Genomic DNA, 23,950 nt, shown 5'->3' on the forward strand with positions numbered 1-23,950 from the left:
CATCTTAACTCAACATCCTGGTATTCAATGAGTTTATCGCGACATGTTCAGCTCCTCTGTACACTGCACTAGCCTGCGGACCTACAGGATGCATCATTATCCTAGTGGAAAGGGCGCTTCGAAGGAGAAACGTTCAGGGCGTGCATTTTACAAGTCTACTTTCGTCCAATACCTCGAGGGCAAGGCTGGGATCCAAGTATGGCGACACCACGGGACTTCTCCCTGGATTTCCTTTTTCGAAAACAGACCTATGAGCCGATTTTGGATATCCTCGGATCAAACCCCGGATGGATAGACCCTTTGCTTTCCCACAAAAGGAGATATCCAGCGCGGAACCCACCAACTTATCATCCCGCCTGAGGGATCTTACTCCTTTTACTCCTTAATTTTGTCAAAAACGTTCGCGGCACCGGCTGGATATCGCTTCTTGTTCACACAGATACTCATTGTTTATTGAGAAATTATTCAACTTAGACATGACTCACTTTGGGTGCCGCTGGGCTTTCCTCGGGCTTTCAAGCATTGCAGAGCTATTTTTCAAGGACATAACACGATCACGCTCAGATGAGGATCCTATTCGCCATCAGTTGGTGGCTGTTTCCACAACTCGCTCCGTTGAGCGTGCGTCACAGTGGCTGGCGCAGCAAGACGTTCCAAATAGACACACGGTTCGCATCTACACATCCTCCGACGAAATGCTGAAGGATGGAGGATTTGATATAGTATACATCTCAACGCCACATGCAGTCCACTTCTTGCACGCACGTACGGCTATTACGAATGGCCGCAATGTTCTCTTAGAAAAGCCGGCTGTGATGAACAAGGCTCAATATGATCGCCTAGCGGATCTCGCGATCGAGTTCCGTGTTGTTTTCATGGAAGCGATGTGGACACGATATTTTCCCCTCACACAGCACCTCGAAAAGGATCTTCTTCCCCGGCTAGGGCGCGTTAAACGGGTCTTCGCCGATTATTCACTTCCCTTATTCGGCGACCCAACGTTGCAGCCGGGATCGAGGTTCCTCGACAAATCTACTGGCTCTGGCTCCTTGCTGGACCTTGGGGTATACCCGCTGACTTGGTGCGATATCGCTCTGCCCAGAGATGACGATTCAATCGCAGTGAAGTATGCCGAAACTATTGAGCACGCAACGGGCGAGGGAGAACCAATTGACGATATTACGACCATTATCCTTTCCGGCAAGAGAAATACCGTATCCTGCGTTGTTACCATTTCGTCTTCTATACCCGGATCCCCGAAACTAAATCTCAAAGATAAACTGCTTCGTAAGAAGAACTCCCCGTGTCTGCGTATTCAAGGTACAAAGGCGGAAATATCTTTGCCGTTCCCACCCATAAGGCCAGAGACCCTAACGATCCAGTATTACGACGAGGATAATTTGGATCCAAACGGCTTTGAAACCGAGGAAACCATTGTCAGGCAAGTTCAAGGTTGGGGTCTTTGGTATCAAGCAGACCATATCGCAAATGCTATTCGGAACCGAGGCTCGCAACCGAAAGATGGTTGTATCATTGGGCGCAAGGGTTCTTCTCGGGTGCTCAGTTGGGTCGACCAGGCTAAAGAGCTCGCGAAAATCAAATACGATGAAGACCTGGAACGCGTGTGGTAGCACGGTGTGACCAAGTTGAGCTATTGGTATATATCCTTGCGGAGTGCAGATTTCCTCACCGTTTCTAAATAGTTGTCAAATATGCGTGACTGGGCTTGATGGTACTGAAAGCTAGCGGTGAAATGGAGAAGAGAAACAGGGATCGGGGCCATTAGTAGAATGTAGAGAACCAACCCAACTTAACTGTTCCCGGCCCTGGGTTCCGAGACCAAGGCTGCATAGTTCGGTTCTGATTTCAATAATGTTGAATCAATGCGCCTCAAAGGTTTCGAACTCAAGATCACAGCACAAGGCAAATTTAAGAACTTGGTAAGAAGTACTCTGTAGATGGATGGCGAACCAACTATAGCGCAAGTTTGATGTCAGAATACCCTATGTATGGACGAAGTATATATCTATATCTGGGCCTTGCCTGGTGCGGGTGGAGAGAGCTGCATTTGGGGTCAGCTGGTTCACTTGTTATTCGGCACAGTTCGGCACAGCCGCATGATCCGCAGCCACGATCAACCCCAATGAGCCATCTTGACACATCCAGGAGATCTGTGGTTCTTGACTACAGCGACGTTGTTTTTAGAGACAGATCTAATCTAAACTTTTTTGCAACTCGGAGATAAGCTCCGTTCCCTCCATGGCTCCATACCCTCAACCCACGGCTTCGCGTGTCTATAAGAGGTATGCACCAGACGGCGCTGCCAGAAATGCGACCGCATTTTCTCAACAGCGTAGTCCCAGTCAGTGGTGTACTCTTTGTAGAAGGGCTTGTAGCCGAGCAAACCTCCAAGCCAGCGGCCCACCACAACTCCCCAGTAATATGAGGCTGTCTTCCGACAAGGCAGCCATTTCGGCACGTACGGATAAGCATCGCCAGCATCATAAATCTGCAGCTCATGAAGTCAATCGGATATCTGGCAACCTCGCTTGGACGTCCTCGAACCTACCTGCAGCCAGCGAATGTAGTTCATGCCTCCATGGTAGATCATGGCATCATGCCAGTACCCATACCAGTTTTCGAAGAACACTCGGTCCAGTTTGTAATCCCGACCTGAGTCAGATGCGCTCAACACAACGGTCATTGGTCCACGGCTTTCTGGGTGACGAAAGAAGCCATGAAAAACGTTTGCTGGAACGCTGAACTCAGGATCGTCTGGAGTCTTTTTGTAGATCTTGCCATTGATATTCACCCCCATGAGCCCCTGTGTAACCTTGAAATATTCCGTTTGATATCTGTGCAAATGCGGAGGAGGTCCGGAAGGTTTCATGGCACTTTCGATCAATTTTCGAGTTTCGTCGTCAATGTGCACTTCATCGTCGGCGGAAGAACGGTATGTTTGCCGGAAACAAAACCCACGCCCTGGAGGCGGCTCAAGGAATTCAGTCGTGAGGACTCCCCCAAAACTATACGGTTTCAGAGTTGCACACATGCGACAAGGATAATTTACTGTGGTCCAGCATGAAAGCTACACACCTTACAATCTTGTTGCTACCAGCAGATATGTGGTGAGGGACAAAGGGTGCCATATTTCATAGATTTCGTCTCGGACAATTCGAAAGTATCATAGAAAATAAAAGTGCGGCAGTCATCTTGAGAGGAAAGTCGTGCGATTGATATGGCTCCTGAACTTTATCTTTCCCTCTCCCTCTGTTTGAACGAGTCTGCCATGTCATGATTGCTGAACTACCCATTTGGGATGAAATCGGAAATGTTCCATTTAGCAATTGACGGCTTTGCTCCTGGTATGTCAACAGCTTGTAGATGGTAAAGAGCAAAGCATTCAAAGCATATCAAGATTCTAGCATAGAGTGATGAGAATTCACTCAAGTTCAAGGCAGATTCCTGCTGTAAGTTTCGTGGCCTCGTTTGACTGTTTCGCTTGAATCTATCTCAGAACCTACCATGCGGTTGATTCCAGGATTCCTCAATGACCAATGTGGCAAAAACGACCTCGTTGTTTTCATTGTTCTCTCTCTTGCGTCTGCTGTTTATCTGGCCGGAAAAAGGTCCTGGAGCAAGCAGGATCCATTGCATTACCGATGGTTTGAAAGACGGCAAGAGACAGTCCTCGGTCGCAAAAGAAAAGCTGAACGTAGGAAGAAGGACGTTTCGACGAGACTGTCAGACGAGCGCAAAGATGTTGTTATCTTCTGGGGTTCCCAAACGGGAACAGCCGAAGGTTTCGCCAACACACTTGCACGGACTCTCCGGCTGCGATTGCGATTAGACGCCCTAGTCCTTGATCTCGCCGAAGTTGATCCACAAACAATCTCTTCGATCAGCTCAAATTATCCAGCCATATTTCTCTTATCCACCTATGGTGAAGGGAATCCTAGCGATAACGCTGTCGCATTTTATAAAGGACTGCTTCGAACAGAGACGTCACTCGCGAATATTCGCTATACGGGTTTTGGCCTCGGAAACAGTATGTATAAAGCATACAATCGAGCGATCGATGATGTTACTCGAAGGCTCGACGAGCGAGGAGCTCTCCAATTCTGCGCTATTGAATACGGCGATGATGCCATCGGGACTACCGAGTGTAGCTTTCTGGTTTGGCAAGATAAACTCATTGATCGTTTGAAAGAAGTGTTTGGTTGCGAGGAGAACCACCTAGGGTACGAGCCATCGGTGGAAATATCAGAGGTGTTAGATAGAAAATCCATGGATAAAGCGTTCCTGGGACATCCGTTCGAAATCGAGAGAAACCCAACTTTCAGCGTACCTGTCACATCGGCGTGCCACGCGCTACCAATCGCAGTGAGCCGTGATTTGACACCTGGAGGCGAACGACGACATTTGCACCTGGAAATTGATCTTTCAAGGCGGCCGGAACTCAAATACCGGACCGGAGACCACTTTCTGATTTGGCCATCGAATCCAGAATCTGAAGTGGACCGGCTGTTGCGTTTGTTTGGGCTTGAAGCACAGCGATCCAAGATCGTAACCATCAAAGCTTTGGCGCAAGGAACGGCTGTCAAGGTTCCTAGCATATGCTCAATTGAAGCCATTTTTAGACACTATTTGTCAATATGTGGACTGGTAACTCGCCAATTGTTACGGTCTCTCGCCCAAGTCGCTCCCGATGAAATGGCCAGGAGCGCTGTGCTGAATCTCTGCGACGATTCGGTTGCTTTCAATAATATGCACCGACGATATTCGACGGTCGCGGATGTAATGGAAATGGCGATTGCCGATCGAGCGTCGTGGGATACGGTTCCTCTTTCTTGGGCAGTTGAAAATATTCCTCCTATGAAACCAAGGCCGTATTCCATATCATCAACTCCTAGCACTTCGCCAAGACGACTTGCCATTACTGCTGTGGTGATTGATGAGGCGACAACAGGTTGTGGAGATGTGATCAAACGAGGGTTGACTACAACCATGCTGAATGGGCTCAATCGATCACTCCAGACCACCAGCCAATTATCACAGTCGCAACAAAACCCTCCTCCATCATTTTGTTATTCCGAGAACCCAGACCAACACTTCAAAAGCGGTGGGATATACGGCCAAATACGGAGATCAAAATTCAAGCCACCTATTTCATGCACAGCACCGATACTGATGGTCGCAGCAGGGACAGGCGTTGCCCCATTTAGGGCATTCATTCAGGAGAGGGCGTGGTTGAAGTCAATCGGCAAGGAAGTGGGTCGAATGACGCTCTTCTATGGATGTCGCAAGAGCAGTGAAGACTTCCTGTATGTCGAAGAGCTCAACAAAGCCGTAGCTGCCCTCGAAAATGCATTTGAAATTGTAACTGCATTTTCGCGTGAGCAACGGCGTCCAAACGGGCATCGAACGTATGTTCAGCACCGAATTCGCGAGTTTCAGTCAGCGGTAGCCCAGTACATCGTAAACGAGGGATATTTTGTTTACGTTTGTGGCTCCGCAAGGATGGCGCGGGAGGTGACAAACGTGGTCCTTGAGATAGTCGGAAATGTCCATGGATGGAGCGAGGAAAAAGCTTTGAGTTTCCTGGAGACGGCCAAAAAGACAGGGAAATGGCAAGAGGATGTCTGGGGTTAATTTGTGCGCATGTACTTTGTAACTAGATTTTCTTGGTAAAGAAGTACTCGTAAGGTATTAGAAATGGATAACGAACGTTAAGAATGCGGCCCTTGGTTTCTGACGATCTCATAGCCATGATGAAAACCTTGCTTGACAAAACTGCAAGGCCGTTCGGGCGCAGGTTTGTTGCCGGAAATGTATTCGATTGCCAGATGGAGGAATTCCGAGAGTGCAACCTAAAACATCACCATACCAGAATAACATTTTGCGGTACCTAAACACTCACATAAAGAACCCCGTTCTCGCGACGTTTTGTTTTGGGGTCTGATAGCACATACGGATCCATCCTATATACACACAGTGGGTTAACAGAGGGCTTCAAAATGGTTCTTCACACTAACCTAGCTGGATGCCATGCGCTTGTTTCAGGTAGCCATCCCGAACCATCTCATATTCCAGCTGTCGGGCCTACCAAAAAATAGTTAGCTAATGGATACCAATTACAGGCGGCACCAAAGGTCTTGGTCGCGGTATGGTTGAGGCTTTGGTAAAAGAGGGTTGTAATGTCTCATACTGTGCGCGAACAGTGAGGGATGACGATTTCGAGGACTTGCACAAATCTCTGCTTGAAAATGCCGAATTCAATGGTGTTTCAAACGGTTCCGGAGCCGATCGGCAGTTACCTAAGGCGTATGGAACATCAGTTGACATAGCTGACCGTGAGGCTCTGAGCTGGTGGGTTGAAGCTGCGGGCAAGGCATTCGGGCGCCTTGACATAGTCATAGCCAACGGTATAGTTCCCATTCTTGCCATCTACTACTCGTATCACCAGAGGTTCTCATAGAAGCCATATTTTTGATATAGCGTCCAATATGCATTTCGAGTCTACGCCTAAAACGTGGCAGTCCTCGTTCGATCTCGATGTCATGGGGTTCGTGAACCTGGTTGAAGCGGCAGTGCCTTGGCTTGAAAGGTCGCCACAACCCTCAATCATCGTTCAGTCGTCATTCATGGGTCGTGAGTTTTTTCGCAGTCCTCCTGCGCCCTACGGTGCGTGCAAGGCTGCACAGCTTCAACATGTCCAAGAGCTATCCCACTACCTTGGGCCTAAGGGAATCAGGATCAACGCAATCTCTCCGGGGCCCATATGGGCCAAAGATGGAGCATGGGAGAGTTATAGCAAAGTGGCTCCAGATTGGGTAGAAGAACAGAGGCAGAAAGTGCCGCTCAAGAGGTTTGGGACTCCAGAAGATATAGCGAATCTTGCGGTCTTCCTTGCTAGTCCGCTAAGTAGCTACATCCAAGGCGCAAATATTCTGGCAGATGGAGGCATTCATATCGGCACTTGCTTTTAGATTTCTATGACTGTCAATAATGTAACGGAGAATCGACGTAGAATGCTGTCAAATATTTTTGAAGTTGGTCGTCGTGAGGTTCCAAGTCTGTTGAGGTCAGGAGAGCGGCATGTGACTCAAGAAGCCCTAATTTATGACGGCTGGCTTCCAACTTGCTGGAACCAACTCCATTTCTATCCTACGAAAAGATTATCCCAATTGCACGCTATAACTAGTCGAAATGGTTTATGCTGGGCAAATCCACGTGGGCTTCATCCTCAGGCTGGCCTTTGTCGTCGTTGTACTCTCAACCCTGGATGCGCCGTTAGCCTTCAAGTTCTACAGAGAAAAGAAATAGGGGCATCAGTTTCGATGAATATGACAGATAACGCCACTCAGTGGACCTTTGTCACGATGTCGGTGGGACCGCGCCCTAGTAAAGAGCAGCGGACGCTGATGAGGCGGCATGTCATGCGTGATATCGGTTACTCTCGAAGAAAATCAAAAGGGGGCTCCGCATCTGGCAGGCCTCCTGTAAAAGGTGCCCGGAATTGCGCCCACCCTTGCCTTCGCGAAACCTCCAGTGGCTCAATATCAGATACAGATCAAGAACGCTTGTCCGACCCATCAATCCCATCATCCCCCAATCCTCCACTGGTTGGGCCGATCGTTCTGGACTATGATTCGCAACGCGTTCTAATGCATAGTATGCCTCGCGAAATAGCGGATTATTGAAGCCAGATCTAACTTTTGATGTGTCGCAGTGTTTTCTGATGGTCTTCCTGGCGCAATGCGAATTTACAGAGACAGGTGGTACCCATTATGTGTAACTGACCCTATCGCATTTCATCAGATGCTTGCAAGCTATGCATTGCACCTTGATCTTTGGCGCCAAGGGCCTCGGGACCGTTTAGAACCATTCTCACTCTATCACCATTGCAAGGCCTTGTCCGCGGTTCGGGCCCAGTTATTGGAGCTAGATCGCCCAGCTTTGGGGGACGTGTTGCTAGCGGTATCTACTCTAGCTTGCCACGCCCACCTGGTCGGAGACTTAGTGGCTTGGAGGATTCATACTTCTGCCATTAAGTCAATACTAGCAGATAGGTCGCCGGTTTTATCAAAACTAAATCCGAGTTTGCTATCTCTATTACAATGGTACGCTGGGATCCGGCCACGACTGAGTTAACGTACGCTAATTTGCTTCAGGGTGGACTCTATTGGCTCCTACTCTTTCGATCTATATCCTACACTCCATGTCTATACATCAGTGGAACCGGTAACCTTGTATCAACTGCATGGCGAAGGTTCCCTATTTCAAAGCTCTCTGATTACCAAGGATCATCTTCCCGAGCCTTTATTATATCCGTTCCAATCACTATATGCACTAAACTCTAGATTACACGAGCGTTATATGGCGGCAGGCCCGGTAGCGTGGGAAGACCCTATGGAAATCGACAAGCTGGTCCACCCAGTTATGCAGCTTTTCCTAGCTATACCATGTCGCTCTATGCGCTCGGTCAGAAATAATATCGCCTTTCGATGTTGCCGTTTTGGGGCAATGCTTTATCTCGCAGAGCTGCGAAGAAAATCGGGAATTAGTCCCGTGATTACCAATACTTACATTAAACATCTTCGTGATGGGTTATGTGCTGCTCCCAGAGATCTTTTACATCCTGCACTACATCTTTGGTTGCTTACAATTGGCGCTATCGAATCTACGGTCCCTTCAGACAAACTTTACTTCCACGAATGCCTCGCCACTATGCAGCAGAAACTTGAAATTCACTCAAGCTCAGAACATGTGCGACAGTTAAGCAAGGTTGTTTGGCTTGATAGTCTATTCAGGGACAAAGTTAAACAACTGTTTGATATTGGCACAAAGAAATGGCTCATTAACGCTGGAGAGAAAATATGACTGTCTAGTCTAACCTGGTAACGTCAGATATCGTCTTAGGCTAAAGATATGTCATGCTATGCACTACTTTGGGCTTGCCGCACTTGTTAGTTTCATTGAGATTTGCGGGACATACAAGTTGCATACACCACTGCAACCCCGAAACCTAGACCTGCAAGGCCCACAGAGGTATATAGGGCGGCCCTATACCCCTGTAAAGTTCGGTTCCCGGCCGGATTCACCTGCGCCTCCACGGTGCCGGCAATGCCGAGCCCGATTGCGATCGAATAATTTATCACTGTGTTGACTAGCGAGGCCGAAACTCCTTGGTGTTCTACCCGAACGGTGTTGCTTAAAATCGTTGCCGACGCAGGGAATGAAATGTCCATTCTAATCAGTCAGCAGGTATCAGTTATGACCAGGTAGGATTCCTCGAACCTACCCCCATGCCATGACAACAAATGACCAAAACGTATTGAACCAGTAGCTCTGGTGTACAGGCGCCGTTGCCTGTAATATGGCCCCTGCAAGAAAAGCAAAACAAGCGATAGCCATGAGCCAGCCTGTCGGCATAGTCCACATCAAGTACGGGGTTGCGATTGCGGCCACGATTCCTGATATAGCCCCTGGCGCGAATTGAGCTGCCGAATCGAGGGGAGACACTCCCCGGAAACGTTGGATAAACTGGAACAGATAGTAAAACCAGACCCCAAAACTGCTCCAACCGAGCCCCGTTGTGACCAATACTGCTGCCACATGGCGGTTGAAAATCGACATGTCCAAGAGCGGAATTTCGGCCCTGCGTTCCTGGAAGACAAACAGGGCCACAAAAACGAATCCAAGGATCAACAAAATATAAACATATGGCGTTGACCAGCGATCGATGGGTGCTTGATTCCAGGAAATATTAAGTAACAACAACGCCGTAACCCCGAGAACTGACCCTAGCCAGTCGAACGACTTTTGCTTACTCTTGTGTATTTCCTTTGGAATCACAAAGTAACCCGTCACTGCAACGATAAAGCAGCCGAGAGCGAACGTCCACATGGTCCATGGCCACCATACGTACTGGGCAAATGCGGACCCAATAGCGCCAGCAACCGAACAGCCCAAGGGCGCTGCGAGAGCAAACATGGAGAAAATAACGGTCTTCTTCTTCCCAGGTGGATAAGTACGACCGACAATAGCGATGGCGTTCGGTAGAATGAAAGCTGGCCCAATCCCCTGAAATGCTCGCGCTGTATCGAAAAAGGCGGCAGACTTCGTCCAAGCGCTGCAACCTCCGATGACGGACCATACCCCAAACCAAATCCAGCCGAGCAAAAGAGCACTTCTCGAGCCATATCTATCGCCTAACTTTCCAGCAATGAGGATAAAAGTACCGACAGTAAGACTGTATCCTGCGACGTGCCATGCCATCACTGTGGACGGCTGGTCAGGATCTTGACCGAAAGTCCGGGCCACAATATGGAGCGGTAATAGGATGTACCCAAACGCTCCCTGGACGAAGAACTGCGAGGAGCAAAGCACCATGATGAAGAACAATTCCTGTACTCCGGATGGTGGTTGCTGATATTCATCCTCGTCCAACACGTTGGTGGCTTCCTCCTTACCATGGTGGTAGGGCTCTTGAGATACAACGTTGCCTTCGGGATCTCCCGCAGCGGATGTGAAATCGGACATAGTACCGCTCTCGCTAGAGCTCATGGATGTGTAGGGAATAAAACCGAGTAAGGGCTTCTTCGTTCATATGTATTTGAGCCGAGACCTGCATGGGTTGCGCGAGTAAGTGAAAGGAACCGCCGGAATGCAAGAACACCGGCGGAGTAATGCTGATATAGAAAGTTGAGCATGGCGACAATCAACTCTTTACTGTCTATGACTCTATCAGCCTCCTGTTCCGCAAGCACGACTGTTTGGGTCCATCAAGTCAGCAAAACAGGCTTCGGGCTGGCATTCAGCCAGGGGGACCAATGACCCGTTTGGGCTTAGCGTGGTTGGAGCATCAAACGTCGAGTTCTGGCATCCCCGACGTCGCTCCATCGTTCATCTGCAATTCAAGGGCAATACTCTACAGGCCAAGGGTCATCTCGATCTAGAGTGGACATTGTACCCAAAACACAAACACTGCCGGAGTGACTATTTCCTAAAATATGTGAAGCCTAACCAATCATTACGACATGGATGACGGCGGGAGCTGACATCAACCCGCCCCAGAGTTACTCAATATCCAGATTCTTAGCTAACCAGCATACACCATGGTATTTACTGACATTGTGCCGCAGAGACCCCCAACTCATTATCAAGTCCTCAACTGCAAATCGCGAACCAACTTATTCCACGATTCAATCCCCCGCTTCGCATGTTTCTCCGGGGTTTTGGGATCAGGGTCCACCAAGGTGCGAGAGAACAGTTCCAACGATGCCCATCCCTCGAACCCCATGTCGAATATGGCTTTGGCGATGTCGACAACCGGCAAATATCCTCCGCGATCCTGCTCATAAGCGAATAACCTCGCATTTCGAGACCAGCTCATCCGACTCGGCTGTTCCTGGACATACCACTCGTGTCCTTCAACTAATGGAGCCGAAAGGCGCTCACCGTCGACAATCTGGATGAAAAAGACTTTGCGAACGTCGATTCTACGGATAAGCCGGGAGATTGTGGCTTTGATGTCCGCATCTGCGGTGGCTGTTTTCCCTGTTGGCAAAGAAGGGTCTGCATACACTCTAGCCGCGATGTTGAACGTGTCCAGACAAATTCCAAGGTTAGGTCGATCGACTTGACAAACAATATCCCAGCATTTCTCCCAAGTGTTGACGTAGGTGCCCCATGCGAGAGATTCGTACGCAAAGCGGAACGGTGGTGATTGTTTTAGACCCAAGTCAGCGATTTGCTGCAGGTCGCCAACAATGATATCCATGTCGCCTGTGATTCGCGGCTTTCCGGTTTGAGGGTCGGGAGGTAAAAAGTTCGATGGAATCAGGATTGTATCTGTTTTCAAAATGCGACCGAGCTCGAACCAGAGGGTCAGCTTTTCGGCGAGGAGACGGTCATGTTCAGCACGATCAAGAAGGCCTTCGTAGAACCAGAAGGGTTGGAGGGCAATAACTTTGAGGTTCAAAGATCGACAGATGCGCCGGACCTGACGAGCGCCTTGTAAGAGGTTGTTTCGCGTGAGGCCGCCTGGAAGCTGACGACTGAGATACTCGAGATCCTCGTAAAAGATTTCAATCCCCTGGAAACCCTGGTTCGCGGCCTGCTCTAGCTTTACAGGAAGCTCGTGGACCCAGGCGCGTCCTAGGGATAGTGATGAAATTGCGGGACGATTAGCCATGACCAACGTGGATTTGCGTCTTCGCGGGGTCTACTATTCTCAAAGTAGGTTTTGTATACAAAAGGTAACACGCAGTTGCTTCTCCAAATACTTTGTAAAGCTGACCAAAAAATCAGCTAGACAAAGTGACAAATGACACCCTAAGAGGTTTTCCGGAGGAGGGCATATATGATGATAGCTGCCCATATGCAGTGAGTTATTTCGGCAGATAGCCTAACTCGAAGGAGCTCGAATCTCACGGCCGCTTTCATTCGTGGACCCGCTTCCGGTTTGAATCTCTTCTGACAGGGCCGTTTTGCCTCGTTCCTCTCCACTAAAACAACGTGGCTACTTCCTTGTCGTGATCCCTATCCAAGGGTTCCAGGAATGAGCCCCGGAGGTTGGTGCTACGTTGTTGACTGTTTTAGGGAATCCGGGATGGTTCCGAAGCCCAGAACGGTTAAATCATTGGAAGTAAACCCCCTTACTACCCAGCCCATTCATTCGAGAGCAACGATGGCCGACGGAGCACTTCCCAGGAATGATTCGTAAACCTAAATAGGAAAAATCCCGATATGCATTAAATCGCTCAGGGAGCGACTCATAAATCACGCCAGGTCAAGGTTACACGACTATAAACCCATGTACTGCAGGTCCCTGTTGCATGCTAGAGGCTCTATACGGAGTGCTCAGGGAGTTATCGATCGTGTTCGTGCTACAGCCGATCCATGACATTTATTCCCTTGCTTACTCGCGAAATTAGCCGCAAGATATTTATTGCTTAAGATATCTACATGCAGGAGTGTGAAGCAATGTGAACAACTTCAATCCTGCCGACACCATGACACCAGCACCTATAATCGCGGCTCAGCCATTGTTAGCAAATGACGCTGCTGTACCGAAGACAAAAATTCCACCCTCCGCAACCCTGCCATTGGACTTGACACGATGGCGGGTTCGCCAGTCATGGGCCATGGCAATGGAACGACTGATGCGTGAAGGCGGTAATGGAGCCTGGAAGGAGGAACACTCCGGGGAGCTATCCAATGACAGAGGTAGCTCAACTCGATCTTGTCCACCTTGAGATCCTTAATTCAGCGATTGACCATGTGCGTGTTTAGTGTTGGGCATGAATCCGCTCTTACCACCGGGGCTCCTCAAAGCTGAGATTCCAATGGTGAGGCTATCTAGAGGGCAAGAACCGCCGCAGATACTGGCCTCAGGTTGGATAGTTACTAACTATTTTCCTACAGTGTGATAAATCTTTCCAGACAGTATCCAAGGCTCAGAGAGAAGTTGCCAACATTGTAAACAAGAGGGACGATCGCCTTCTAGTTCTAGTTGGACCCTGCTCTATCCATGACCCTGATGCGGCCCTTGAATATGGAATGAGACTTAAAGATATTGCCGACCGTCATTCCCAAGATCTGTGTATCATTATGCGTGCTTATCTGGAGAAACCCCGGACGACTGTCGGATGGAAAGGGCTCGTCAATGATCCGGATATCGACGGGTCCTGTGACTTGAACCACGGTCTCAGGGTATCGCGGAGCTTGTACTCCGCTTTGACCGGGGTTGCTGGCATTCCCATCGCGGGAGAAATATTGGAGACGGCTTTGCCCCCTTATCTTGCCGAATTTATGTCTCTAGGGGCTATTGGGGCCCGCACAACTGAGTCACAACCCCACCGGCAGATTGCCTCTTCCATGCCCTTCCCTATTGGATTCAAAAACGGTACGGACGGTAGTCTTACGGAAGCTATCAATTCCATAACTAGTGCCGCGAGCAGTCACAGTTTTGCCGGAGGGATTGCCGATAACGGGTGGACTCAAATTGTTCGGTCAAGTGGTAATACAGACTGCTTTTTGATACTGCGTGGGGGCTCATCAGGTCCAAATTATCACGACAAAGACGTTCGGGTAGCTCAGGACCTTCTCAGCGCACAAGGCCATCGCACTGGAATCATGATTGATTGCTCACATGGTAATTCCGAAAAGAACTATAAGAGGCAGCCGCTGGTCGCGCGAGATGTTGGAGCCCAACTTCGTGCCGGCCAAGAAGCTATCATCGGCGTGATGATCGAGTCGAATTTGCATGAGGGTAAGCAAGGCATTCCGAACGAAGGTCCGGAGGGTCTCCAACGCGGTGTTAGTGTCACAGACGGCTGCATAGGATGGAATACGACAGTGGATTGCCTGGAGCAGCTGGCTGAAGCCGTCCAGGTACGTCGAGCGGTCACGAAATCTTGATATTGAGCTTGCGGGTATACGCCGTTTTCGCGGTCATTTCTCACCATGTATAAGCAAGTGGGTGTGACTCATCTCTAAGATAATATCTGGAGCTACATAATAACCGTTGAATACGCATTTTATTTCGGTGAAAAAGTATGGAAGATATAGGGATATCTCGATTCGAGGAAAAGCGAAGACAGGGTGTATAACTATTTCAGTGAAGAATTTGCCTGATTCGCAGTTTTGATAAAATAATCTCTACTACGGGCTTTTCAGTTACTAGGGTCCGAAGCATTGTGCCCCAGCGAGTCTACCACTTGAGGCATACAAACAAAGGCGTGCCGTGTCACATAATGGGTTTCGGCTGGCTTTTCTGAGCAAGATACCTGCTCAGCCGTCATCCTTTCACGGTTCATACCTCAACATCCCCTAAGCAAGTTCTCCAAACACTTTATATCACCGCATCGAATTTACAAGTCTCAGGGGTTTCGCTTCATCCTGTATCCCAGGTCCGTTGATGTAAGCGCCTGAAAACGGGGCTCTGGAGGCCTTTGCACTCGGGATACCAGTTGCTCTCGGTAAGAAAGAATTCTTTCCAGCCGGCCCAATTACCCAGCCACCGTCACGGCAGACGGCATAGTAGAAAACTCAGTCAAAAGTTCCGTCTGTGAAAATGGCGCAACATCATCACTTTTGTCGGAAGGAGAATGAAATGGTTGCGTTGGAATGAATTGCTTTTGGTTGCTTGATTCGATAGTTCGTGATCACCGACAACAAAAGTGAGTGCTCGACTCGCCTCTGGATCATTGAATACGGACTAGAATGCTGCCAAAGTATGGAACTGAATGGACAGTAACCGAGATCAATAACTCCATGAGTCTCGCCTATCTGGAATGTACTTGCTCCATGTTCCATGTGCCAATCCAGACCTAGGAATCGCTTGAAATGAAGTATAACTTTCGAAATACGAGAGGTTTCTCCAGCAATTGGCAACATTTCTTAAGACTAATATTACAGTTCATGATCAAGCCCTAACAGAGGCCCTTCAAGCCAGAACTCGAGATCCAACCTCTCCAGGGTATGACACTCACAAAGAGGATTCAATTTGCCATATCAAGGTTAGAAACACATTAATTCATCGGAAATAGATACAGTCGCGAGATATTCTCCCAATTATTTCGTTGAGGGGTTGGGACTGATAGAGTGATCAGGAAACTTTCGAAAAATATCGGCGATATGATCAATTGGGGCCGTCAGCAGCCCAACCGCAGTCTCAAACGGTGGCTTGTTGGGAGCCGATGGGTGAGATCGGCTTGGGACAAACATTTTGGTCCTTCCAAAAGATGTCGCCATTCTCTCGCTCTCGGCTTGATCAAGCGCGCCTTCGAGACGGACCAGATCCTGTTCCTCTTCCTCTTTGATATGGGGGGAGAGATTGTCCATAAGCGTTCTAATGGTAGACATGAACTTGGGATCTGAAGATTTCATCTCTTGAAATTGTTTCAGGAGCTCCTTGACCTACTGTGTCTTAGCGACCGCGAATCAGTTCATGGGGAAAGCATTTTCACATACAACTTGATGCTCCTGGCGGTCTTTATTCGCCATATCCTTCCCTTCAGGGAGGTGCGTTTCAAATGCAGGGTAGACGACCAATTCCTCTCCAATTGAATGGCGGGCTAATTCCCAAGTGAATTGATTTTGCCATCTGGTTTGTTCATCCGGGTCATTCGAATTGATTATCTTGTCATAACAGGCCTCGATTTGCCGATGATCCGTTTTGATAGCGTCGGAGATTCTAGTCATGATGAATAAAGTAGGGCTAAGCAAGACGTTTTAAGGGTACTTTGTCTGATAAGCGTATGCTAGATAATATGCCACCCCTATAAAGTATTGCACTGCGGCTGATTGATAAGGAGGGATTTCAAAACAAAAATGATTGCCTTGCTGCGAATGGACTGCTAATATACGCAACCATATCCCTCCTTCTTTGCCCAGATGCTGGATGAAGTCATCCTAGGGAACACAGCGCATAGAGAGCCTTCAGCGTGATTGCAAATGCAGCGTTCGCGATTGGAAGTTAGGATGTCACGGATTTAGTCCCTGGCAACTTGCTCCATGATCTGAAGGCACATTCGCAGGCCGAGAGCTTCCACCATGACGTCAGCCTCAGCTGCTTGTGCATCCCAAGGTCAAAGAGCAACGAGACGACGTTGAGCCTAGACCAAATCAATATCTGAAAAGCTTCAGGGGTTCCCCCTCGTAGTGCTCGAATCAAGATTCATCGAAGCAGGTTTTGGCCCGGTCAAGAAATCTGTAGGGGCTAGCAATGCAGGCATCGAGATTTTGTCGCCCAGAGGAACTCGGCTAAGCTAGTAATAGAGATCACGGGCGTAATGGGAATCATCTCAGTGTTAAGGCCAACTAAATTTGCGCCTTTCAAGCCGTTTGTTTATTGAAGTTGGAAGAAAGCTGGAGATGCTGATGAAGTGGTTAATATGGCTGACATAAGCAGTCAAGGGTGAAGATGACTTCACATCAACCAACGAGCTGGCCGGACATAACGAACCTATGATGGAGGCTTGCTGCTTCGAGACGGTGATAACCTTCCGGCAGGGTCGGGAATGCATATGCTGGATAGGAACTTGCGACATGGCACGACCTTCAAGGCCTAAAAGCATGGAATATTCATGACATCACCATCATGCATTGTTGGAAGCTTTTTGGATGATGTCTCTAACTATGAAGGAGCATGATCTTATCTCTTCTTCTCCCTCTTTCCCAATATTCATATAGTTGCTTCGCATTGCCGGAATATCTTCAAGACACTGACAGTTTTGCGTTTCAATTGAGGTTCCAATTCAACCGTATCGAACATGCCCCGAAATATCTGCATTACCGCCGTTGATGGCCACACCGGACACCTAATTGCGGAGCTGCTAGTCTCCAATCCAGACTTCAAGAAAAACCTCGACTCCGTCTGTGGCCTCTCCCTCCACCCGCATTCGGCTGTGTGCAAGGAGTTAGAGAAGCTCGGTGTCAAGATCGTCCCCCACAAACCTGGCCGTGTGCGGGAAATGGTGAAAACATTGGAGCAGACGGGAGCAGACACCATGTGCCTTATTCCCCCTCCACATAAGGAGAAATACGACATCACTGTCGAGTTGATTGAGGCGACCAAAAAAGCGAATGTTCCAAATGTTTGCTTGATCAGCGCTGCAGGATGTGACCTGGCCGAAAGGGATCAGCAGCCGAGACTTCGGGAGTTCATCGATCTCGAGTGCCTCTTCATGGCAAGCAAGGGTGATCCGAAGTCGTCAGCGGGACATTCTCCAGTTGTTATTCGGTACGTCTTGGCTGCTACTAAGTAGCGGGGTTGATATCTAACCTTGAAGAAGCGCCGGATTTTATGCAGAAAACCTCCTGCTATATGCTCCTCAGGCCCAGGAGGAAGGTCATCTCCCACTCCCCATTGGGAAGAATCACAAATTCGCGCCAATGGCCCTTGGAGTACGTTCTTGAATGTGCGCCCATCGGAAATGGAGCTAGCTAATAGTTCAAACAGGATCTTTCCCAAGTTGCAGCGCACGTATTGACAGGAAAGGGGAAGCACGGATTCAGCGATGCGCACAGAGGCCAGCTGATGGTCCTTACCGGTATGGAACACCCATAGGTTCACGATATGAAAGCGAAGAGTTAACATCGCCCCGCAGGACCAATGCTTTGCACTGGAGATGAGCTAGCATCCGCTGCTAGTCAAGCCCTGGGTACAACAATGCAGTTTGAAAATATCTCAGAGTATATCCGCCTCTACCCTCACCTCTGAAACCAATACTAACCTTGCGTCTTTTAAGAGCGGAAGCCAGGAGGGTCCTCCACGCGCAATCCCAAAGTGATGAGTCGGAGATTCAATATCTCCTCGAATATTATTCCCTGGTCCGTCAAGGTAAAACCAACTATATCTCGACCACGGCGTTCCACGACGTCACAGGCGGTCATCCGCAAGAGCCGCCAGACTTCTTCAAAACCTATAAGCAAGAATTCTTGCCCCATCATGCCGCAAAGAAAAGAAAGACCGAAAATAAGTGATGGAGCCAAAGCCTATCAACCTATGAAAGAGGCCGGTTTTCCCAGGGTGTTGGAGTTGGGTTAGTTCTAGTTGATTGAAGTATTTAAAGGTCAAATATCTCTTTCCGTCTCCAAGATGGTGCGAAAATATCTTCAGAAGTCGTAATAAAGCACTCGGCTTCCATGGAACTTCACAAGTGCCGTTTTCTGGATTCCGATTAAAGTTTAACGTGGATTGACTTGCCTGATTCCACGGTTCGAATACGCCCCATTGAAAAAGGGAGCCATTTAGCCACATTATCATCCAATTATACATTTTCAGGTCGATACATCCTTTATCTTCTCGCAACAGGAAGATCTAACCCCTTTACCAGTCACAGTTCTCCGCCAATAATATCGCAAGGGCTTCAAGCCCCTTCTTATCGACTTCGTCAAAACCCAAAGGTTGAGTGCAATCGATATCTATCAGAGCCATGGTCTTAAAGATAGCCAAAGAAACATTGGCGTTAGGTAGCAATTCACAACAGGAGAAGGTACCTACTCACCTCTCCACCCACTATAATTGGCACCACAATCTCGCTCCTACTCTCTGCATCACATGCGATATGCCCTTCCCATTGCAGCACGTCAGGCACAATCACCGTTTCTCGCCTTGAGGCAGCCGAGCCACACACCCCCCGGCCGAACGGTATCAATTGACAAGCTGGTTTACCATGGAAGGGCCCTAGGAGCAGGATATTTTTCGCATCGCTAGCTGTAGAGTCCGCGGTTGAAGGAGATTTATCTTTTCGAATATAAAACCCGGCCCAGTTTACGGCGTTCGAAGGTGCGGGGAGGCTGGCATAGGCGTGCCATAACAGAGAAGAGACGTTTGCGAAATTGCTAGAAATGGTAAGCAAAGTCTAATATATAGCGAAGGTCGATTCCAAATTAAAGCATGGAAACAAAGGAATATCAACATGTTTGGGTGCTCACCTTACCTAAATACAGCGGTCGATGGTCATGTCAGCCTCTGGATGATACCCGCCCTTGGGATAGATATACCCAATTTCGCCGACCTTCAATCAGGGCTTGTGCCTGCTGGAGAACCTGGGCATAAACCTCCGACTTTGAGAGGCCAGGTGCAAAATACGACGAGTCCGCATGAGGCTGTCAGGAACGCACACAAATCAGTATGGAACATTGGAATACTTTTCGCCTGAACCAAAGACGAGGCCCGTACCATTTTCAACCCGCTATATAAGAGCCAACTTCGACTCCCAGATAATCTCTTGTTGGAGGGGTTGGCCGTTGACAAAGCTGATAGAACAAGGTTTGATGGCTGCTTCACGTGGCCCGGGCTTGGCGCACGGTCTCGGCTCGGCGTTTCTGCCACCGACCTTGGCCCACATTTTATCCGAGAACTCTAATTCAACCCCTGTTCTTGGCATCTCAGCTTTTGCTTCAAATCTCTCTCAACGCAACATGGGAGCTCACGCAGGAGGAGGATATTCGGACAGGCAGATAAGCCTCCATATGAGATGAAAGGCTCAACGATGCTGAGAGCTTCATTGGGAAGCCGATATCAATTGAAGCGAGGGAAAATGAATGCTCTCTTATCTCGCACGAGCTCCACCATCTCACGCCACGACTCCACGACCCGTTCTTCCCGAAGGGCGTGGCGCAACAGGCCTCTTTGTGGGGTACATAAGTCGGAGCTGAATCCGCCTGGAGATGCATTCAACTTTTGTCCATTCTTTTCTTGTTATTAGTGCGCATTGTTGCTGCTCTAGCAACTTCACCGGGCAACATGCTCCTTGTCTTTGGGCTGTCTTTCGTCTTGTTCAGCGGCAGCTGTCTTGGCCGGAATATCGTCTTTCCTCCAATTCACGCTGTTCCTGTGCAGGCGCCTCTAACCACAGATAATCTTGAGAATATCGATATCATAACTGGGAGCCAGTTCTCGGGATTATCAACGTTCGCTCACGTTCCATATGTCAACTGCTTTGTGGATAGTGAAGCAGAGAAGGAGAAGTATGATATTGCTTTCCTTGGAGCGCCGTTTGACACGGTACGATATCCTCAATCGAAAATGATACCTTGCTCTCAGAGTCACATTTGCTAACAACTTATCAAGGGTGTAACTGCTCGGCCAGGTGCGAGGTATGGTCCTGGAGGCATCCGACAAGGTTCCACGCGAATGAAAGTAGAAAGCGCTTGGAACATATATACAGGAGTAAACAACCTCCTCAGTTGGGCCAAAATTGTGGATTGCGGTGATGCACCGTTAACCTTTTTGGACAATACCATTGCCTTAAAACAGCTTGATAAAGCCCATAAGGTGAGGTTCTCTATTCTGTGCATTTCTGGAAGACCTTCTTTCGATATCGTGTGGTGTGAAACCGATTCGATTGATTCAAGGAAGTTTTGTAGATATGCGTTACCAAGATGATTTTAAGAGGCCATGTCAGCTGATTTTGCCGAACTAGGTCATTTCATCGCGCATAGCCAATTCAACGGATATATCCTTAGTCCCAAGGATCATCACCCTCGGGGGTGACCACACTACCACCCTTTCTGCGCTACGATCAACTTATGAAAAATGGGGTCCGGTTTCGGTTATTCACTTTGATAGCCATATCGGTATGTTCAAACGGGAATCATCACTGGATGGTTGTGCTAATGTATTCCTTTTTAGATACTTGGGACCCCACGGTTTTAGGTACGGATGACCAATTATATTATTACACGCAAGGTGCTAACTAGCTGATTTCTCTGGACTAGGCGGTGGAATCTCCGACTATGCGTGAGTTCTGGCCTGTGGGATTACTTTACAAATTCGCTAATGCAAAATAGAGGAGTAAACCATGGCACTTTCTTACATATCGCCCACGAAGAGGTGAGGCCAATATCCATATCACTTCAAGGAGACACGCTGCTCACAACATCCTAGGGTCTTATTCGCAACGATTCAATCCACGTGGGCATTCGGGCCCCCCTCATTCGACGTAAAGGCGATCTCCGCAATGATATCCGATGCGGTTTTGATATGATCACGGCTCGGGATATTGACTTAATTGGCACATCTGGGATCATTCAAAAAATTAAAGATAGAGTCGGCTCAAACAATGTGTACATCAGCGTTGATATTGATGTCCTAGATCCTGCATATGCGCCAGGTATGTATACTTACTTGTTCCTTTGGAATCCCCGAACTAATTGTGCGCTACAGCCACCGGGACTGCAGAGCCCGGCGGGTTTTCCACCCGCGAATTACTCACCATCATAGACGGGTTACGCGGGCTTCCCGTCATCGGCGGCGATGTCGTAGAAGTCGCGCCAATTTATGACACAAGAGGCGAAACGACAGTTCTCGCAGCAGCTGAGATAGCCAACTCTTTGTTGGGCCTCATGATTGCAATGCCTGTTCCTGTCAAGGGATAACCGCACTAGATTATCGCCCTTGTATATGCGTATTTTGGATCTCCTTGTGGTACACCTCATTATACCCTTTTTATTTCGGCGCTTTGGTGCCAATTTTCCTCGAATACCCCTATTGTTGATAGAACGGGTAGCATGTTGATAGTTCATGGTTCCAATTCTTTGGATATATACCTACACAATCCTTTCACTGAAGGCTCCGATCCACTTCTCCCAGGGGCATCTAGGTCTTATACTGACTTTCCAATATTGATTTGCACTCTATATACCCACTTTGGTCAGCACGAAAGTGCTGACAAACTTTGGTTTATTTTCAGCTGCATAAACAGGGTTAGAAGAATCTACATTCGCAAAGACATCCACCAAAAGGACAATATGGTGAGTCCATATGGCACCAGGAAACTCCCGTATTCAGAGATTGTACGGAGTAGATTGAGAAAAATCTAATCGCAATATTCAATGTAAATTATCAACAACGTCAACATAAATAGCCAAATGGAAATAAATTTGGCTTATGCATTTCCCCTCTTTGTGGCTCCAGATCTGTGCTGTCTTCTTACATTCGATCTGTTGAGTCGCCTCAAGGAGCTCAACGACTTACTGATTAGCGTTTAGGTATAGCAGGGAATCTTTGTCCCTGATGAAAGCGTTGGCTCTCTATATCCTACCTGAATTCAATACAGCAAAGGAAGCTGTCCTTGGCATAAGTTGCTCCCAGACACAAATCGTGACTCGAAATTTGCTCCCATTCCAACGCCAAATAACAACGTCATGGAGTTTTTCGAATGAATGTATAAGTGAATCCAGTCTGAACAGCGATCAGATGGCACATTACTCGAATGGTGCAACAAATTCTGAGCAGACTTCTTTGTTTATGCAGAATGAACCTCTAGGGAAGCTCATGCTCTGTGACACATCCATTCCCGAGATCTTAAAAATTGACGCAAGGCGTAGAACCTAGTTGTCTTGTTGTCCCCAGAAGAACTCGGGCCCTCCTAACAACTTGTTTAGGTCCGAACCGTTGTACCGTATATGATGGATGGGGATGAGTACAAGCCACCTCTATCGAAGTGATACGCTCCAAAGTAGCTAACCGCTTGTGTAGCTATACGTTGTGTGATCATCGCGACTGTTCGCGGCATCGCTGCTGCGGCCCTTTTGTCTAAACTGGTTATACCTGCATGCAAATCATATAAAATGAGGGGTAGGCCTCGGGGCCTAAGATGACTTGAACAGTCCATGCCATAATATATCTATGAGCAGAAAGTCAAGCCTGGGCTGGTAAGGAACTTCTCTGCGGATATGGTGTTGCCTTGAGAAATACAACAGCTAACTCAATAAAGAATATTATAGTTGTTAATACCAGAACCACACAATGCAGTGGACGATTTATGCCCTCGCCTCTCTTATCCTGACACCAATGTGTCTCGCTGATCCACTAGCAATGGATAACTTGGTAATCGACTCCATGACGCTCGCAAAGAATCCAGGGCTCCTGGGGCGGGATATGGTGTTCAATGATCGCGACGGGAAAGTCTGCCATTCATGTATCAAGAGGTGCTGCCCGGTGAAAACACCCAATTGTTGCCTGGGAACCGGTCACTGCTGCCCAGCCCGCAGGGGTGCCTGCAGTCCACCATACACAGGGTGCCTAAAGTACGTAGACATTGCCCTCTTTCAATAAAATAGCTTGCTAACACACAGTTATACAGGCCGCCGAAATGATAATCCACCGGGTGACTTCCGGACCTCCCAATTGCCCCTGAAATTCATTCGTTCGTTTAGGAGGGGGCTTGAAATTTGCTTTGTTTCCTACAACATGTCAGCATTGAAGCTATAGAAAATGCAATACAAATGGTTTTTCCGGTGCTCAAAGACCTACCAGCCGAGGTTTTTGCTCAAGATCCTCAACTTGCTCAACCGTCAATAACTCTTTTGGGTAATCGTCGATTGCTTCGCAGTTTCTATGTGGTGATTATGCTTGCTCGTGACGTCTTCCTTGAGGGTGTCCATGGCTATGGGATTTAGTAAAAAAAAATTATTGAAGTGTTTCCAA

The 23,950-nt window shown here is 48.3% G+C and overlaps 11 protein-coding genes across 11 annotated transcripts; 7 read left to right on the plus strand and 4 right to left on the minus strand.

Moving 5' to 3' along the window:
• Positions 1-476: 476 nt before the first annotated feature.
• Positions 477-1,631, plus strand: UREG_00272 (uncharacterized protein; the record flags this gene model as incomplete). Its single annotated transcript, XM_002540713.1, has 1 exon — positions 477-1,631. The coding sequence occupies one exon, from the start codon at positions 477-479 to the stop codon at positions 1,629-1,631; it is 1,155 nt and encodes a 384-aa protein (XP_002540759.1).
• A 587-nt stretch (positions 1,632-2,218) lies between these two features.
• On the minus strand, positions 2,219-2,890 carry UREG_00273 (uncharacterized protein; the record flags this gene model as incomplete). Its single annotated transcript, XM_002540714.1, has 2 exons — positions 2,219-2,509; positions 2,570-2,890. 2 exons carry the CDS (start codon positions 2,888-2,890, stop codon positions 2,219-2,221), a joined length of 612 nt encoding a protein of 203 aa, XP_002540760.1.
• Positions 2,891-3,525: 635 nt separating this feature from the next.
• UREG_00274 (uncharacterized protein) lies at positions 3,526-6,989 on the plus strand (the record flags this gene model as incomplete). Its single annotated transcript, XM_002540715.1, has 3 exons — positions 3,526-5,647; positions 6,141-6,425; positions 6,469-6,989. 3 exons carry the CDS (start codon positions 3,526-3,528, stop codon positions 6,987-6,989), a joined length of 2,928 nt encoding a protein of 975 aa, XP_002540761.1.
• Positions 6,990-7,382: 393 nt separating this feature from the next.
• On the plus strand, positions 7,383-8,495 carry UREG_00275 (uncharacterized protein; the record flags this gene model as incomplete). The annotated part of the gene is made up of 4 exons (XM_002540716.1): positions 7,383-7,674; positions 7,733-8,123; positions 8,175-8,244; positions 8,364-8,495. The coding sequence occupies 4 exons, from the start codon at positions 7,383-7,385 to the stop codon at positions 8,493-8,495; spliced, it is 885 nt and encodes a 294-aa protein (XP_002540762.1).
• Positions 8,496-8,892: 397 nt separating this feature from the next.
• On the minus strand, positions 8,893-10,545 carry UREG_00276 (uncharacterized protein; the record flags this gene model as incomplete). The annotated part of the gene is made up of 3 exons (XM_002540717.1): positions 8,893-8,897; positions 8,999-9,252; positions 9,305-10,545. The coding sequence occupies 3 exons, from the start codon at positions 10,543-10,545 to the stop codon at positions 8,893-8,895; spliced, it is 1,500 nt and encodes a 499-aa protein (XP_002540763.1).
• A 619-nt stretch (positions 10,546-11,164) lies between these two features.
• On the minus strand, positions 11,165-12,199 carry UREG_00277 (3-dehydroshikimate dehydratase; the record flags this gene model as incomplete). Its single annotated transcript, XM_002540718.1, has 1 exon — positions 11,165-12,199. The coding sequence occupies one exon, from the start codon at positions 12,197-12,199 to the stop codon at positions 11,165-11,167; it is 1,035 nt and encodes a 344-aa protein (XP_002540764.1).
• Positions 12,200-13,019: 820 nt separating this feature from the next.
• Positions 13,020-14,427, plus strand: UREG_00278 (3-deoxy-7-phosphoheptulonate synthase; the record flags this gene model as incomplete). Its single annotated transcript, XM_002540719.1, has 3 exons — positions 13,020-13,233; positions 13,300-13,355; positions 13,432-14,427. The coding sequence occupies 3 exons, from the start codon at positions 13,020-13,022 to the stop codon at positions 14,425-14,427; spliced, it is 1,266 nt and encodes a 421-aa protein (XP_002540765.1).
• A 1,155-nt stretch (positions 14,428-15,582) lies between these two features.
• UREG_00279 (uncharacterized protein) lies at positions 15,583-16,212 on the minus strand (the record flags this gene model as incomplete). Its single annotated transcript, XM_002540720.1, has 2 exons — positions 15,583-15,927; positions 15,982-16,212. The coding sequence occupies 2 exons, from the start codon at positions 16,210-16,212 to the stop codon at positions 15,583-15,585; spliced, it is 576 nt and encodes a 191-aa protein (XP_002540766.1).
• A 1,070-nt stretch (positions 16,213-17,282) lies between these two features.
• UREG_00280 (uncharacterized protein) lies at positions 17,283-18,495 on the plus strand (the record flags this gene model as incomplete). The annotated part of the gene is made up of 4 exons (XM_002540721.1): positions 17,283-17,752; positions 17,805-17,916; positions 17,972-18,062; positions 18,263-18,495. 4 exons carry the CDS (start codon positions 17,283-17,285, stop codon positions 18,493-18,495), a joined length of 906 nt encoding a protein of 301 aa, XP_002540767.1.
• A 1,768-nt stretch (positions 18,496-20,263) lies between these two features.
• UREG_00281 (uncharacterized protein) lies at positions 20,264-21,897 on the plus strand (the record flags this gene model as incomplete). Its single annotated transcript, XM_002540722.1, has 8 exons — positions 20,264-20,524; positions 20,591-20,794; positions 20,943-21,096; positions 21,152-21,175; positions 21,238-21,259; positions 21,310-21,352; positions 21,407-21,632; positions 21,686-21,897. The coding sequence occupies 8 exons, from the start codon at positions 20,264-20,266 to the stop codon at positions 21,895-21,897; spliced, it is 1,146 nt and encodes a 381-aa protein (XP_002540768.1).
• A 1,372-nt stretch (positions 21,898-23,269) lies between these two features.
• On the plus strand, positions 23,270-23,922 carry UREG_00282 (uncharacterized protein; the record flags this gene model as incomplete). Its single annotated transcript, XM_002540723.1, has 3 exons — positions 23,270-23,550; positions 23,599-23,669; positions 23,735-23,922. 3 exons carry the CDS (start codon positions 23,270-23,272, stop codon positions 23,920-23,922), a joined length of 540 nt encoding a protein of 179 aa, XP_002540769.1.
• Between the last annotated feature and the right edge of the window lie 28 nt (positions 23,923-23,950).

This window comes from Uncinocarpus reesii, genomic scaffold (assembly GCF_000003515.1).
Source record: "Uncinocarpus reesii 1704 scaffold_1 genomic scaffold, whole genome shotgun sequence".
NCBI lineage: Eukaryota > Fungi > Ascomycota > Eurotiomycetes > Onygenales > Onygenaceae > Uncinocarpus > Uncinocarpus reesii.